Here is a 17,885-nt window from a genome sequence, read left to right as displayed (position 1 = left end):
CCACAAATACTAGATTTGGGCCTGCAGTGGTAAACGCAAAGGACCCCTGGACGTTTAAGTCCAGTCAAAGGCGACTATGGGGTTGCGGCACTCATCTCGCTTTCAGGCTGAGGGATCCAGCGTTTGTCCGCAGACAGCTTTTCCAGGTCATGTGGCCAGCATGACTAAACTGCTACTGGTGCAACGGAACACCGTGACGGAAACCAGAGCACACAGAAATGCCGTTTATCTTCCCGCCGCAGCATCTATTTGCTGTGGTGAGCTTTCAGATTGCTAGGTTGGCAGCAGCTGGGACAGAGCAATGGGATCTCACCCCGTTGTGCGGATTTGAACCGCCGACCTTCTGATCGGCAAGTCCAAGAGGCTCAATGGTTTAGACCATAGCGCCACCATACCAAGGACAATAAATACAAGCATCTCAGTGCAGGGCTTCTTCTTACTCTGTGACCCTTGATTGGTCCATTTTCTTTTGAAATGACTGGTGAACAGCCTTTCCTTGGATGCCTAGGTCAATTGTGGGCGGGGGGGGGGGGGAATCAATAGTATCATTTAACACCAAAAAAAGAAAGTGAAACTCTCAGTTGATTTAAGTGTTCAGCAAAGTACTTCAGTATTCTCCTTAATCTTTAATAATTATTGCTCCCTGAGCCTGACCTTGTGTTTAATGTTGTACAAACTATTTAAAGGCTGAATTAAGTTTCAGAAATAGTTGTTATAGGGAAGGCAAAGCTATTTGCTTTCCTTTGGTGAAAAGATATCGTTTCTGCCGGACTGATTGCATTCATCTGTTTCTGGGTAGTCCATAAGTTTACTTTAACATGGCAGGAATGAATAACGGGGGGGGGGGGGAATGTTTCATGGGAGTCAAGTAAGACATTGCAGAGGTAAGAAACCCAATTGCATTGCTTTACAGTCATTTGTCTTGTCCCCATTCCCTGACAAATGACAGCTTGGATCAAAAAACTTTAAGAGGCTTTCCTGCTTTCAAGTAATGAGAACAACAGAAACGTTCTAACGATGGGCGGCTCATAACGATGCCTTTCCTTCTCTGACATGGCTACCTGCCAGTAACTGTTTTGTATAAAAGCTGCTTTGTATAATAAGTTATATAAATTGGCTTTGCATAGCTTCTTTGATTGTCACTCGATTTATAATAATAAAGCTCATAAAAGCATTCTCTATGAAGACTGACATATCAACATATGTGACAGAAGAATATTAGATGTTAACCTCCTAAGCCACATCTTTTGCTTTAAGATGTTGCTGTTTTGTGGAGTGCCTGTGCAATACATCTGAACCAAGATTAGTTTATGTAGTGATAAGCAGGACAGGTGAAATATTTCTGGGTCTTGGAAAGTAGAAGGGCAAAGGTAACCATGTCTCTGTGGTCTGTGACATATCCACTCTCCCCAGTATGAGTCTTTGCTCAGAGAGAGTTAAGATTATTGGGGAAGATTAGATGAGCAGTTGTTCCTGTCCCTTCAGCTGTGTAAGGAGTTCATACAGGTATCTGTCATACTTTGACTTAAAATCTTTCTTTAAGGTTGGTAGAGATGACCTAGCTACCCTGCGGTGGGAGGGCACACCTCTGAAAGAAGAGACTAAGCACATTCAGCTAATCATGCAAGATTTCTGATTGCAGGGGCTTCTAGCCATGCTCAGCTGAATGTACTTAGAATATCTCTTCAGCCCATCCCATCATGCTGAACGCACATTGGTCATGAATACAGAGATCGGATGTTTGGATGTGTTGAGAGGAATTTGGCATACATGGTTTCCTTGCCCCCACACCAGTTGTGCCCTCATGCGTTCTGCTGAAAGTCTGAATGCATGTTTAGGTTAAGTTAAGGAGAAACATAGAATCACAGAATCGTAGGGTTGGAAGGGACCCCAAGGGCCATCTAGTTCATTGCAGGAATCTCAGCTAAAGCATCCATGACAGATAGACATCCACCATAGTTAAATAGTATAGATCTTTAGATCTTGGGTTTTCTCTGTGCTCTTCATTTCACTTGTATTTATAATCTGAGACTCTTTCCTTCCTTTTTGGAGTTCAACACTTTTGCCATTCTGTTAATCTCGTGTTTAAAAATCAGGTATGTGTCTAAATAATATGCTGGATTCAGAGAAGACTGTGTGGCTGAGACTGGCAGAAGCTGACTTCCCTGCCCCTCAGGCAAGCCCCAGAGCCATCTGAAAGGTTTTTCCCAAGGGAAAGAAAGGGGACATTGCTAAATGGGGTGCAGTGCAGTGCTGTGGTCTGAGAGCATCACAAAAAATCATAAGGTGGCAACTTCTGCTAGTGTAACTCCACCTCATAGCAGCTGCCTCTATCCAATTTTGGGGTATTCCCCCCAGCCTCGCACACCAGAACCCAATATTATGATGATTGAAGAGCAATCATAATAAGTTTATTTTAAAAGGCTTGCTGCTGGTGAGTGCTTGCAAAAAGATTGTAAGTACTGTTTCCCAGAACATGCATGCTTGCAAATGATCGGTTTTCAAAGTTTAACATTCCTTCAAGCGAGCCTGCTTTAAGTTTTGAGTACCTACAATTTAAGTAATGTTGCTTTTGGCAGAGCTTGGTGGGCAAATAAGGCATCAGCTCTCCCATCGTAGTGGTGCAATGAGGCATGACAATTTCCCAGTGTCTTGTCTTGCTTAACCAGGCCTGAAGGGAGATCCAGCCCCAACAGCTCACAAATATTACCACAATCAGCAAGGCAGCAGATTGGAAAATATGAAGTCTCCAAGGCCTGGATTCCTTCTATAAGAAACAAGGTCAAAGAGGAAATTGTTTTCTTTTGCTTTCAAAACTTAATGAGAACACTGACTTTCTACTGAAAGGCAGTGACTTCCAAATTTAGGATGTGTGGTTCTAGATTCGTTTCTGCGTTCAATGGAAACCAAGTTGTTGCTCACTTAATATTTTATATTCAGTTGTGCTTTCGTGAGGGAAGAGATCTATGAAGAGACATTTTGCTGAAATCTTCTAAATCAGGCTTCCTCAAACTCGGCCCTTCAGATGTTTTGAGATTACAATTCCCCTCATCCCTGACCACTGGTCCTGCTAGCTAGGGATCATGGGAGTTGTAGGCCAAAAACATCTGGAGGACAGAGGTTGAGGAAGCGTGTTCTCAGTGTTCAGATTGCATTGTGTTTCTTAAAGAACGTCAACTCTACTCTTCGGTTATGTTCCAAGATTGTTCTCAGGTGAAACAGGCCTGTGTATTTATTGGGAGATATTCCAAGCATCTTTCAGCACATGTGGGCTTGTTCACAGTCCCCTTTTTCCTGTGACCAATTTCCTGTTAGAATGTCATCTGCATAATTGTAACCCTATAGAGCAACTAAGGATATGTTCACATTACAGTGGTACCTCAGGTTACATACGCTTCAGGTTGCATACGCTTCAGGTTACGGACTCCGCTAACCCAGAAATAGTGTTTCAGGTTAAGAACTTTGCTTCAGGATGAGAACAGAAATCATGCTCTGGTGGCGTGGGGGCAGCGGGAGGCCCCATTAGCTAAAGTGGTGCTTCAGGTTAAGAACAGTTTCAGGTTAAGTATGGACCTCAGGAACGAATTACGGTAAGTACTTAACCCGAGGTACCACTGTACCAGTGAAGTTGCTTCCCCCAATGCCTTTTACAGCTCTTTCCCCTGCTGCTGCTGCTGCCCCTTCCCGCCACACCAGCTGTTCACATCCCTACAGCTTCCCTGGTGTCAGATTAGTTTCTGTTTGTGTACACGTCACATCTTGACTAGAGAAGAATTAGGAATGGCTTAACAACTCCAGTCAGTGTGGAGGTTGTTTGAGAAGCTACAGATCAAACAGCAGTAGCCTCCTAAACAAAGTGCAGGATACATATGCATTTTAGATAACATCTTGTGAACAGAGATTAAAAACCCAGCACTGGAAATGCAGTGTGTGCACTGTAAACAGGGATGTGAATACAGCCTCAGACTTTCAGGAACAGAGACACTTCTTAAGTCATTTCTCTGGAGCAGGAGAAAACGAGCTTGCTCCCTCTTCCATGTGACAGCCCTTGAGATATTTGAAGATGGTTGTTATATCTCCTCTCAGTCTCCTCTTTTCTAGGCTAAACATACCCATCGCCCTCAACCATTCCTCATAAGGCTTGGTTTCCAGACCTTTGATCATCTTGGTTGCCCTTCTCTGCACACATTCCAGCTTGTCTATATTTTCCTTAAATTGTGGCATCCAGAATTGGGTGTGATCAAGGCAGAACGCGGGTGGCGCTGTAGGACGCGGGTAGCGCTGTAGGACGCGGGTGGCGCTGTGGGTAAAACCTCAGCGCCTAGGACTTACCGATCGCATGGTCGGCGGTTTGAATCCCCGCGGCGGGGTGCGCTCCCGTTGCTCGGTCCCAGCGCCTGCCAACCTAGCAGTTCGAAAGCACCCCCGGGTGCAAGTAGATAAATAGGGACCGCTTACTAGCGGGAAGGTAAACGGCGTTTCTGTGTGTGGCTCTGGCTTGCCAGAGCTGCTTTGTCACGCTGGCCACGTGACCCGGAAGTGTCTGCAGACAGCGCTGGCTCCCGGCCTCTAGAGTGAGATGAGCGCACAACCCTAGAGTCTGTCAAGACTGGCCCGTACGGGCAGGGGTACCTTTACCTTTAAGGCAGAATAGAGTGGGACTATTACTTCCCTTAAAGGGACGCGGGTGGCGCTATGGGTTAAACCACAGAGCCTAGGACTTGCCGATCAGAAGGTCGGCGGTTTGAATCCCTGCGACAGGGTGAGCTCCCATTGCTCGGTCCCTTCTCCTGCCAACCTAGCAGTTCGAAAGCACGTCAAAGTGCAAGTAGGTACCGCTCCGACGGGAAGGTAAACGGTGTTTTGGTGCACTGCTTTGGTTTGCCAGAAGCGGCTTAGTCATGCTGGCCACATGACTCGGAAGTTATACGCCGCCTCCCTCGGCCAATAAAGCGAGATGAGCGCCGCAACCCCAGAGTCGGTCACGACTGGACCTAATGGTCAGAGGTTCCTTTACCTTTACCTTTACCTATTACTTCCCTTGACCTGGACACTATACTTCTGTTGATGCAGCCTAGAAGAGCATAAACTTTTTCTTTTTTCTTTCTTTTTTTGCTTCATCGCCCTGTTGATTCATGTTAACCTTGTGTATGGTTTCTTCTTTTTCTAGCAAGAGAACTTAAGACTACAAAATGCTACCCTTTAAATTACAAAATTTTAGTTATTGAACTCAGCCTGGTACGCAGGCTGAGACCCTACCTACCTGTAGACTGTCTCGCCAGAGTGGTGCATGCTCTAGTTATCTCCCTCTGGGGCTATTGCAATGCTCTCTACGTGGGGCTAATCCAGAATGCCGCAGCTAGACTGGTGACTGGGGGCAGCCGCCAAGACCATATAACACCAGTCCTGAAAGACCTACATTGGCTCCCAGTACGTTTCCAAGCACAATTCAAAGTGTTGGTGATGACCTTTAAAGCCCTAAACGGCCTCAGCCCAGTATACCTGAAGGAGCGTCTCCACCCCTATTGTTCAGCCTGGACACTGAGGTCCAGGGCCGAGGGCCTTCTGGCGGTTCCCTCACTGCAAGAAGTGAGGTTACAGGGAAACCAAGCAGAGGGCCTTCTTGGTAGGGCCTCCCATCAGATGTCAAGGAATTTAACAAGTATCTAACTTTTAGAAGACATCTGAAGGCAGCCTTGTTTGAGGAAGTTTTTAATGTTTGATGTTTCATCGTGTTTTTAATATTCTGTTGGGAGCCGCCCAGAGTGGCTGGGGAGGCCTGGCCAGATGGGTGGGGTATGAGTAATAGATATTAGTGGGGTAGATGTGGAAGGATCATTAGGCGCGAGTGATCATGCTCTTCTGAAGTTTACTATACAGCGGAAAGGAGCAGCCAAGCATACTAGGACTCAATTTCTTGACTTTAAGAAAGCCGACTTCATAAAACTTAGGGAAGTGCTGGGTGAGATCCCATGGACAGCAATACTAAAAGGAAAGGGAGTTCATGATGGCTGGGAGTTTGTTAAGAGGGAGATAGTAAAAGCACAACGTCAGGCAATACCAATGAGACGGAAACATGGAAGGTGCCTAAAGAAGCCAGGGTGGCTATCTAAAGAACTTTTAACTGAGTTAAGATTAAAAAAGGATGTGTACAAAAAATGGAAAAGGGGGGAAACCACCAAAGAGGAATTCAAACAAATAGCCAGCACGTGTAGACACAAAGTCAGAAAAGCTAAAGCACAGAATGAACTCAGGCTTGCTAGAGAGGTTAAAAGCAACAAAAAAGGCTTTTATGGGTATGTTCGTAGCAAAATGAAGAACAAAGAAACAGTGGGGTCACTCAGAGGAGAAGATGGTGAAATGCAAACAGGGGACACAGAAAGGGCTGAACTCCTCAATGCCTTCTTTGCCTCAGTCTTCTCCGATAAAGAAAACAATGCCCGACCTGAAGAATTTGGAGCAAATGATTCAGCAAAGGAAACACAGCCCAGAATAACTAAGGAGATAGTACAAGAATATTTGGCTAGTTTAGATGTATTCAAGTCTCCAGGGCCAGATGAACTGCATCCAAGAGTATTAAAAGAACTGGCAGATGTGATCTCAGAACCACTGGCAGTCATCTTTGAGAATTCCTGGAGAACAGGCGAAGTCCCGGCAGACTGGAGGAGGGCAAATGTTGTCCCTATTTTCAAAAAGGGGAAAAGAGAGGACCCAAATAATTACCGCCCAGTCAGTCTGACATCAATACCAGGGAAGATTCTAGAGCAGATCATTAAGCAAACAGTCTGTGAGCACCTAGAAAGGAATGCTGTGATCACCAATAGTCAGCATGGATTTCTGAAAAATAAGTCATGTCAGACTAACCTGATCTCGTTTTTTGACAGAATTACAAGCCTGGTAGATGAAGGGAACGCAGTGGATGTAGCCTACCTTGATTTCAGCAAGGCATTTGACAAAGTGCCCCATGATATTCTTGTAAAGAAGCTGGTAAAATGCGGTCTTGACTATGCTACCACTCAGTGGATTTATAACTGGCTGACTGACCGAACCCAAAGGGTGCTCATCAATGGTTCCTCTTCATCCTGGAGAAGAGTGACTAGTGGGGTGCCACAGGGTTCTGTCTTGGGCCCGGTCTTATTCAACATCTTTATCAACGACTTGGATGATGGACTCAAGGGCATCCTGATCAAATTTGCAGATGACACCAAACTGGGAGGGGTGGCTAACACCCCAGAGGACAGGATCACACTTCAAAACGACCTTGACAGATTAGAGAACTGGGCAAAAACAAACAAGATGAATTTTAACAGGGAGAAATGTAAAGTATTGCACTTGGGCAAAAAAAATGAGAGGCACAAATACAAGATGGGTGACACCTGGCTTGAGAGCAGTACATGTGAAAAGGATCTAGGAGTCTTGGTTGACCACAAACTTGACATGAGCCAACAGTGTGACGCGGCAGCTAAAAAAGCCAATGCAATTCTGGGCTGCATCAATAGGAGTATAGCATCTAGATCAAGGGAAGTAATAGTGCCACTGTATTCTGCTCTGGTCAGACCACACCTGGAGTACTGTGTCCAGTTCTGGGCACCACAATTCAAGAAGGACACTGACAAACTGGAACGTGTCCAGAGGAGGGCAACCAAAATGGTCAAAGGCCTGGAAACAATGCCTTATGAGGAACGGCTAAGGGAGCTGGGCATGTTTAGCCTGGAGAAGAGGAGGTTAAGGGGTGATATGATAGCCATGTTCAAATATATAAAAGGATGTCACATAGAGGAGGGAGAAAGGTTGTTTTCTGCTGCTCCAGAGAAGCGGACACGGAGCAATGGATCCAAACTACAAGAAAGAAGATTCCACCTAAACATTAGGAAGAACTTCCTGACAGTAAGAGCAGTTCGACAGTGGAATTTGCTGCCAAGGAGTGTGGTGGAGTCTCCTACTTTGGAGGTCTTTAAGCAGAGGCTTGACAACCATATGTCAGGAGTGCTCTGATGGTGTTTCCTGCTTGGCAGGGGGTTGGACTCGATGGCCCTTGTGGTCTCTTCCAACTCTATGATTCTATGATTCTATGATATTATTATTACATTTTTTCGATACCATTTCTCTCTGTGGCCCTCTGTGCCACCTCACGTGCTGTCTGAGGGGGTCCCAGGGGGCACGGGGAAGGCGGAATAAACAAAAATCACCTTCCTCCCCATTTGTAGATCCATCCCATTATTTACTTTTTTAAAAAATAAAAGCTTATTTTTTTAATTATCTGGTTCAGACCAGGAGAAGTGGATATATTTGCACTGTACGGCCCTTGTAATACATTACAGTGGCAGCTAATTCCCATATTTAGTAAATTGCCTGGTATGCAGAGACCTGGGGCCATCCATCTCCTGTATACTATTTGCAGTCCTTCAATTGTGTGTGGAATTGGTAGCTCTCAACCATTCTTCCAAACATATTTAATGTTCCCTCAAGAGGTAATCATTGCAGAACGGAAGCTTTCATGATTGAACCCAGTAGGTCAGGCACTAAAACTCACTGCAATGCACATGATGATTACAGATCTCGCTGCTGATACAAAGTATGGACATGCAGTGCTGAAAGCTATTAGATTCACTTGCTAGATTTTTTGCAGTCTGAAACCTGGATTGTATATTTTTACTTTCTTGGGGAGTTGTGGGCGGGGAGGGGAGGGTTGCTAAAGAGTATTTCAGCTCTCGGGTAATCAAATTGCAGCATGATTGCGTTCCAGAATGCCAGAAAGCTGCCACAAAGCTCAAAAGCAGACACGGTAATTTCCAGAAAAGTTATAATAAAATTTATTGTGTTGATTAGAATATTCTCCGCACATTTGGAACTCTTGGTTCCTTTTTTGTTATCATAGGTTTTCAGTGGAGCAGCTAAAACCTTTGATCTACTGCAGAATAAATCTACTGATAGTTAGGGAATATTCAATTTTTTAATTTTTTATTTATAATTTTCATTTAGATATATTACAACAATTATTCAATCATAATTTTAACATTTCAAACTCCAACTCCCTTCCCCCTCTTTCTGTGGTTCTTTACATTTCTTTTCAACAGATGGACAACACTAGGCTACCAAAAAAATGCCTGATTGAGCTCTCAAATGGATTACCCCTTAAAAACTGGGTACATCATGCTGCCCAACTGATGGGCAAATATGACCTCTCAATGACTGAGATTAAAGAACTCCCCTTATATTCACAGAAAAATATTTTTAAACGAACCATAAGGGCAGTGGCAACTAAAAACGATCTAAACTCTATGTGCACATCTACATCACTTCACACAACTAGAGGAAGCAGGAGATGTGCTGTTGATTCCAACCCAAAGCCTATGCAGCCCTGGTCAAAGGCAAAGCTTACCTATGTGGCCCGAGAGTGACATCACACCCTGTTGTGGAGCATCTAGGCTGCATTTAGCATGCCCTAAATCTCAGGGGAATACCCCTGTTCATATATAAGTACAAGGATCTAGGACAGTGGTTCCTAAACTTTCCCCCTTGGACCACTTGAAAATTGCTGCGAGCCTTGGTGGATCGTTTAATTATTTTCTTTTCCTGCTTGTTGTGGCCGTTGCAAAGTGCTGTGATATATACTGTGTGGCTTTTAATTGTATTTTATTGCTTTATTATTATTATTATTATTATTATTATTATTATTATTATTATTATTATATATAATATATTATATTAATAATAATTTATAATTTATACACTGGGCAGCTTACAGCACATATAAAAAAATTGTAAAACATCAGACATTAAAAATTTCCCAGTATTTCTCATATTGTGTAATTATATAGAATTCAGATTTTAAATGCCCCTCGCAGACACTCCACAGACCTTCTGAATGTTCTAGGAGGCATACATCCTCTTCCTTGGAGTTGTTTTGTGGCTCCTAAACTTCAGACGTGTTTAGTTTCACATAGTTAATTATCATCATAATGGGCAGATTCTTAGGACTGAGCACTTCTATAGTCTTAAGTTTCAGTGGACTCTGGACTGTTCAGCACATGCATCTTTATTTGGGTCTGCTTGAGCTTCAAATGAATGAAGAGCAGAGGTGTCTCCTTCTTGCCCTCTTGAGAATGGCCAATTTGGCCCTCCAGATGTTTTGGGACTACAATTCCCATCATCCCTGACCACCGGTCTTGTTAGCTAGGGATGATGGGAGTTGTAGTCCCAAAACATCTGGAGGGCCAAGTTTGACCATGCCTGCTCTAAAGAGTTCTGAATTTTCACATTTGCTACTCTACAAATGACTGCTCAGATAACAAGTTGCAGGTGACTGAGATCTCATTTCTCTTGCTAAACGTTTTAGCATGCAAATTTCTATTTCACCCCAACTTTTGGAAAGGCCCAAGCCTTTAATGTTTGGGTTGCAGTCTTGTTTTTATTTTCTTATTTTCAGAAGTCTCTATTTGAATTTGCTTTTCTTGGCCTCGTGCCAGATTTAATACTGAAGCTTCAGATTAGGGATGCTTAGAGTTTCAAAGAAAGTTATTTGATGAGAGACTATAGCTAATGTGACATGTATGTTGGCACTCCTTGGCTTTCAGAAATGATAAATGATGACAGAATTTAGGTGATTGATACAAGGAGGAGGGAAGGCTGAAAGAAATTATCATAAACTGTATTTCTTGGGATCAGCTATCAGACAGTTACCAGACAGTTTCTAATCCCGTTATGCTATCTTTCTCTTTATTTTAGGGGCTAACTTTGTAACTCGAAAAATTAGTCGTTCCGTTGCTAAGATCCACCTGGGGCAACTGGAATGTTTCAGTTTGGGCAATCTGGATGCCAAGAGAGACTGGGGTCACGCCAAGGACTACGTTGAGGTATGCTGTTGGTGAAAAGTCTGCTTTAAAGTACTGCTTTTTGTATGTTTTATTGGAACAGCTTCAGAGAAAATGTACATCACACAGAGATATACCTCTAACCATACATTTCTCTCAGCTTATCTGGAGAAGTAATGCAGAAGACTACCCTCGTGCATATTAAAAATAGATTTTCAGGTTTACATTCTTTGCTAAATTCTTCTGAAAGGGGGCTGGAACCTAGTAGTCATGAAGTATCTCTCCATTCACCTCCAAAATGTTCTTTCTGTGGTCATGTTAAGTATTAAGATGATATATTTCAATTGCGCTGAAAGCTTTCAAAATCCTGCTATTTCTTGATGGCCTCTTGCAGTGATGAGACAAAACAATTCCTATCTTAATTCCAGAAGGCCATTTCAGTTCTCTTATTTGAATATAATTGTTGCAAAGGTTAGTTTAGGAAATAGTGCAGTTACCATTATGTAACTTGAACAAACATTTATAAACAGTGTTTTTCACAATTATGACTTGGGGGGGGGGGTGGAGAGAATCATACAGTCACTAACTATGTCAGAACTGATTTTTGTTTCTCTTGAAAATCTTTATTTCCACCACACGGTTGTGTGCAGGTCTATGACCACATGGAGAAAGCCTAGTGTGCCAGACTGCACAAAGAGGGAGGCAACCACACTATCTTCAATTATGGCTCCTGGGAAAAAGTTTAGTGCCACATGTAGAACCTATTCCTTGTGGTTGATATTCACATATATGATCACATCAATAAATGTAGCAGTGTGAAATTGCCCTTATCTTTCCATTTCAAGTGGAATTTTGAAAACTCCCCAGCAGAAATACTTCATTTAAAACATAAATGATGTGCATTAAACATAACAAGTTTGATTCCATAAACAATTGTGAGGAAATAGGCATAGATTTAAGGATGAGCCTCTCTATTGCACCTGACCCCACCCTTCAGTCTAAACCTCCTTGGTAATGCAGAATTTACTGGGGCGTTTTTTTCAACCTAAAGTTTGCTCTCTGTGTGTGAATGCTGGCCCAACTTCTGCAAATATTCGTTGCACTGGAAAGAAGAGTGGAGTTTATTTAGCAATACCAGTGAGTTTCCAAATGTTCTGGCCACCAAATAGAATGCACTCAGCTGGGGTCTCCACCAGTAACACATGTTGGTGATGTAAGTAACATTCCAGATCTTTCACGTGATTTGAAGCCATCCCAAAATTGTTCTGAAGCAATTCATAACTGTGATAGAGGTCATCTTGAATATCTCACTCCCCAGAGATTAACTTCTGCATAATAGGTCCCTTGTTAATTCCTGGAGACACTGAATTTGCAAAATGCATTCAATTCCGGACTATGAAACTTTAAAACGGAAATAAACAACTGTTCCAGGATTTAATGGACTGGAAAGCAAAACTTCAAGATTTAGCACTGCTGTATAGTTACTGGAGAGTGCAACAAATGTAGATATTTTTGTGAGCATTTTAGAAGCTTTCTAGAATATTTTTACTAGTACCGAAGGCCTTTCAGAACCCCTTCTACATTTATATCTTGTTGATACACAACAGGGATTTTGACTTCCCATGGTAACTCTGTCAGACATATACTGTATTATTTTTGACCTTTCAGTGGTGCAATATTTCTCAAGCTAACAATCACAAGTGGAGTATATGTATGCAGAAAGAATAATGTTGTGGGTCGAATCTCTTGTGCTTATTTTAAAAAATATTTAAACAATGTACTTTGGGTTGAAAGCGAGCTTTAATGCTTAGGTAATGTGGTGCTGTTAGAAACAATGGTGACTTAAATATTTGCATGATCATCTGCATGAGTAACATTGATCTCAGAATCTGCCTATTAAAATCAACTTATAATAATGTTTTGATGTTACACATGATGAAAGCAGGTTACATTATGGTTGCATGTAAGTGTGTTTAGATTATATTTTGGATGGCAGTCAGTACCACTGTGGGTGGGGATGGGGGGGGATAAGTAATGTATCAGCAGTGCTGATATATGAATCTTCTGTGTCTTGTTTTGTTCTGTGAAGATGATTTATTCCTTTTTATTTGGTAAAGGACAGTACAATAAACCATCTGTTAGATACGTTCTAATACTAGTGCAACAGTAAGCATTTAGCAGTCAATGATTCATTCCTATACAATGTAAAGAAAAAATAGCAAGACATGTTACAAAAATCCTTGCATAACCCCAGGAGAGCCCTAATTCAAATTAATATACATTCCCACAAACATTTAACTTGGAGCAGTGAGAACGTACGTATCAATCCATTACCAACTTTTTATTTCTCAACAACTAAATATACAAATAATGCCAAAAATCATGAATGGATGGAATTTGAGGACATGTTTATTTCTGGTTGTAATGAGATAGTTTTCAAATATGCAGTCTTATTAAAAAGTTGGTGTGGGAAAAACATTAGGATTGGTTCACATAATACCAAATGTCAAGTTATTTACATGTTGTTGGCTTATGTGGTCATAGAGTACCATTTTTGTGAAGAGCAAAGCAAAGTGGACCCTGAACATTTCTACAGTCTCATTCAGTCCCCGTTCTTAGCTATGGGTTTGGATCTAGAATAGCACAAGCAGAACTCTACTTATATGATGGAGTTTCAACGTTTGCGCCTACCCATTTCAGTCCCCTGCACCCCCTGAAAAGCCACTCTACTCCTGAGAGGTGGAGATTCTGGAATACACATAGGAGCAAAAAATAATAATCTTAATTTCACTTACATTGTCATGGGGGCTAAACTGGCACTGAGCAGAGATCTTGGGGATGGTAAGTGAATACCTCAATGAAGATGTCAGCCCAATGTACAGCAGGTGGGGGGGGGAGGTGAATTCAATGTCTAGGTATCGCTAGAAAAGGTAATGAAAATGAAAAAAAGAACTGCCTATATCACAATACCATTACACAAATGTACAATGTGGCCACGCTTTGAATGCTGTGTACAATTCCAGTTGTCTCCTCTCAAAAAGCATCTTGTTGAGCTGGAAAAAAGCAACGAAAATTACGAAAGGGGTGGAGCAACTCCCCTTACGAGATCAGGTACAACATTTGGGCTTTTTTAGTTTAAAGAAAAAGAGAAGACTTGATGCTCATAAAAGTATGCATGGTGTAAAGAGGGAGTTTTTCTCCCTCTGTTATAACTTGGGGACATCTATTGCAGCTGAGCGTGGGAAGATTTAGGGCAGACAAAAGTACTTTGTCACATAGCAAGCAAACTATGGAATTTGCTGCCATGATGGCCACCAACTTGGATGCTTTTAAAAAGGATTAGATGAATTAGATCGAGGATAATGCTATCAGTGGCTGCTAGCCACAATGGCTGTTTCTTCCACCGCTGTCAGAGGCAGGCAGTATGCCTCTGAATATGAGTTTCTGGGGATCACTAGCGGAGAGAGTATTCTTGCACTCAGGTCCTGGTTGTGAGGTTCTCAGGGGGATCTGGCTGGCCACTGTGAGAACAGTATGCTGAACTAGACAGGCCATTCGCCTGATCCAGAAGGCTTTTCTTATGTTCTTGGTGACATGGTGTGTGACTCGGAGAGCTGCAATAGCAAGCGGACATGCTCAGAAACTGGGTGGATGAGCCTTGTGCAAATGGAAGTTCTCTGAACATACATGACTCCCTGCCTCTGTTTTCACTAATTTCCCTATACATCAGACTCTGCATTATTCAAGGGCTCCTGGACTTGTGAAGTGACTTTTGGTGGTTGTAACAGCTACAATGAGGAGGAAGGGTTGGGAAATCCCTGTTATGGGACTGAAGTTCTGATCACGTTAATCTGGAAACGAGTCAATATTGTTGCCTGTAAAGTGTTATTTCCTTCAATCCCGTTTTTCTTTGTTTTATTTTAAAACGGACAAAAGAGAGCCGTTTAAATTCGTAAGTGGGCTTCCTAATCACATCCATGAATTTTACTCCTGCGTGTGATGTCATAGAAGCTGCTATTGTGTTTTCCCTACCCCAGACTGTATCTGCATGATCTGGGCCTGACAGCCTCAGCGATATCATGCAGCTGTTAGGCAAAGGGTCAAAGTACCATACAGGAAGGACAGTCTAAAGGGCAGTTCATTGGCCACGTCAGAATCGGGGGATCTGTCTGATGGATGCAGGGACAGGGCAGACAGGAAAGGAAATGGTCTGGTTTGATACTAATGCAGGAAGGTAGAGATCCAGTCAGGTGAGGCACTGCATGCAGAAAAGAAGCTTCCCGGTTTTAAGTGCCAGCAACATTTTAGCAAACAAAAATCCCAATGCAATATTTGAGTCATGGCCCCTGCCGCCACCAGCACTTCTTTCATAGCGGAATGCAGTTCTGTGATTCATAGTCATATATGCGACTTCTGGCTCTGTGCCACCTGAGAAAAAAGGAAAGGTTCTTTCTTGTGAGGCAAGGAAAAAGATTTGCGGGGCAAGGGTTCAGCCTTTTTTTCATCAGAACATAAAGGAAAAATTATGCACTGCTTATAGGAGCCACTCTCTTGTATGTGGGATAAGTGTGAGTGATTGGCAATAAGAGAGGAAAAGAAGAAGAATGTAGGCCATAGTTATTTCAGACATGAATAGGTTCTGTATTTGAAAGTACATAATTGAGGCAAGAAAGTGGTTTTAATGATAATGTGTAGGAGCTCCGTCTAACGTAAATCATATGGTATTCATTTACAAAGCACCACAGTTGTGTCTACAAGTAAGTGTTGTTAATAGCCTCCTTTTCTTCAGGAAAATTATGCTCATCTGTTTCATAGCTACTGTACCATGTTGCTTTTCTGCAGTTATTCTCCCAGATGTGAATAATGGAATTTAAAACAAAACCAAGCCTATCTCTGTTTATGCAGATCTATCTCAGTGTTTCGGCATCTTTAGAAAAGATGGTTGCATTTGTTGAGTTACAAAGCAAAAAAAAAAAAACCCCATATAAATGCTTTCTTTAGCAGAGCCATCTGGTTTTGTTTCCTGTGCGTCAATAACTGTATGTGTGTTATTATCAAGGCTATTCCCATGGTTTTCCAACTGGTCTTCTAACACTGGTGGTCTCAGAACTCTGTTGGAATGATTGAAAAGCAAGAGGAAGGATTTCTTTCATGTATAAGGTTTCCCAATTGAGAAAAATAATTATTATTGTCATAGTTTGGAGACTAACCTTTTATTTCATTATTAATGAGAATGCATTATCTTTAAAATGTGTCAGATAACAAGCAGCGCATTTCTTCTCCTGTCCAAAGCAGAGTTTTCTAGAACAATATTATATAGTGTACCAAATTTATTGTTAAAGTTATGGCTGAAAACCATGTGTGTGTTTTGTTGCTTTTTCTTTTAAATTCAGTGAACCTGTGAAACAGCAGGTGATTTAAAACTAAATCAGAGTTTTGAGATGATGCTGTTCTTGCCATCTCCCCCCCCCCCCTTAAAACCCTGTGGTGGCCCAGCCTATTGTATCTGTTTAAATAGGGCTAGTTGTCTGAGACAGTTGCAGCAGAAACAACAACAAAATCATGAAACTGAAATGAGCTCCTGTCTACAAGATGGCATAATCAAGTTCATTAGTTTTAAGGTGCAATTTGTTAGTAGTCAGTGAAATGGTGTACAATGTCTCCTCCCCTTAAAACCTAGTGACCTGATCCAGCTAAAGAGAGTCAAATGTCAGCAACTGCCCATCAGTATATTACATGACAGTACTGGAATAATGTTCATCTTCTGTGCATCCAGATGTGCATCTTACCGCTTTTCCAGTTTGGACATCTTCTATCAACACTTCCTTCATTTCCTTAAGATGCTCATTTGAATGTTCATCTGCATTCATATTGTGGTGGAAATAGTTTGCATAGTTAGGCTCTCTTAGGCGTGCATCTGACCACACATTCTTAATTGTCCCAAAAGACTCGGTGAGTTTCATAGAGAGAACACATCCCTTAATAGGATGCTTATATTTTAGACGTTATTACAAAGAGGATCTATCAACAAAATGACCGTTCTCCACAGTTGTATATTAAACAACTGTGATTCTTCTTCCGTGTCAGAACATTCCCCAAATCTGCAGGGTATACTTAATATGCCACTTCTAGTTTAGAACAAATGCTTCAATTTTCAGCTATAGGTGTTCTGGGATGTGGCTTGACCTAACAAATAATGTTAATGATCCACAGATAGAGCAGCTGAACTTTCCAACTGGTCTTCTTTGGCAGGCTTTAAATTTATCTCAGGGGACTGGCAGCTCTGGTTACCAGGATAAGTATGCGGTGAAATTTTATGGCTGTCAGGCAATATTACCGCATGGTTGTTCTTACTACTTCACCGTTTTTCTCCCCTCTCTCATCCCTCTCATCTCTCATATATTGTAGTAGACGAACATCATCCACAAAACATGTGTTACATTTAAAAAAAAAATCTACCTGCTGATATATTTCACTTAATACAATTCACATTTTCCCATGATTTGCCTCTGTCCAGCTTGTCCTGCTTTGAAACTTTCTTCTTCTTTTTCTTCCTTTTACAAAAGCGGTCTACAAGCATGATAAATAAATAACTGTTAATGCCTTCCGGAGTCTTTTGAAGTTGATGTTGTATTGCATGGACTTTTGAATTTTGTATGAAACATTTTCCTCCTAGATAATGTGGGTGATAGGGAGGACATGCACTCACTGGGTGCATGCATTCTCCCACTGGTGATAGAATAGTGACAGTAAACTCTTTGCTGTCTCCTGCCCCAGAGACAAGGATTAATCACAAGGGCAGCCACAACAGTGCGTGTATTGCTGTACACGTTTTGGGACAGAACGCTTGGGAGCAAAACTCAGCTCTCACAACTGCTTTCGTCTTCTGACTCCATACATACCAGTGAGGAGTAGGAAATAATAATTTAATATCCAGTTGAAAGTACAGATATATCCAGGTAAGGTTTCCCCCTCACCAAAAGCACATTAAATAGTGGGAACAAATTCAGCAGTTCCCCTTTCTTGCTAAAGTGTGTGCATGCATGCACAGAAAACTTATTTCCCATAAAT

The 17,885-nt window shown here is 42.0% G+C and overlaps 2 protein-coding genes across 5 annotated transcripts in view; both read left to right on the top strand.

The window, feature by feature from the left end:
• MYLK4 (myosin light chain kinase family member 4) overlaps positions 1–17,885 on the top strand; it is a 797,874-nt gene that overhangs the window by 331,033 nt on the left and 448,956 nt on the right. The gene's annotated exons all lie outside the window — the stretch shown is intronic.
• The window catches only part of GMDS (GDP-mannose 4,6-dehydratase), a 274,215-nt gene that overhangs the window by 78,817 nt on the left and 177,513 nt on the right, over positions 1–17,885 (top strand). For all 3 annotated transcript variants that reach the window (XR_014529619.1, XM_083519594.1, XM_083519595.1), the window contains exon 7: positions 10,729–10,856. Coding sequence is in view for 2 of the 3 variants with exons in the window: in XM_083519594.1 (XP_083375720.1) it covers positions 10,729–10,856 (128 nt within the window). In the remaining variant the exon portion in view is untranslated. The remainder of the gene's footprint in view (positions 1–10,728; positions 10,857–17,885) is intronic.

This window comes from Podarcis liolepis (genome assembly GCF_965112155.1).
Source record: "Podarcis liolepis genome assembly, chromosome: 8".
In the NCBI taxonomy this organism is placed as follows: Eukaryota; Metazoa; Chordata; class Lepidosauria; order Squamata; family Lacertidae; genus Podarcis; species Podarcis liolepis.
This window is presented reverse-complemented; position numbering and strand designations above follow the sequence as displayed.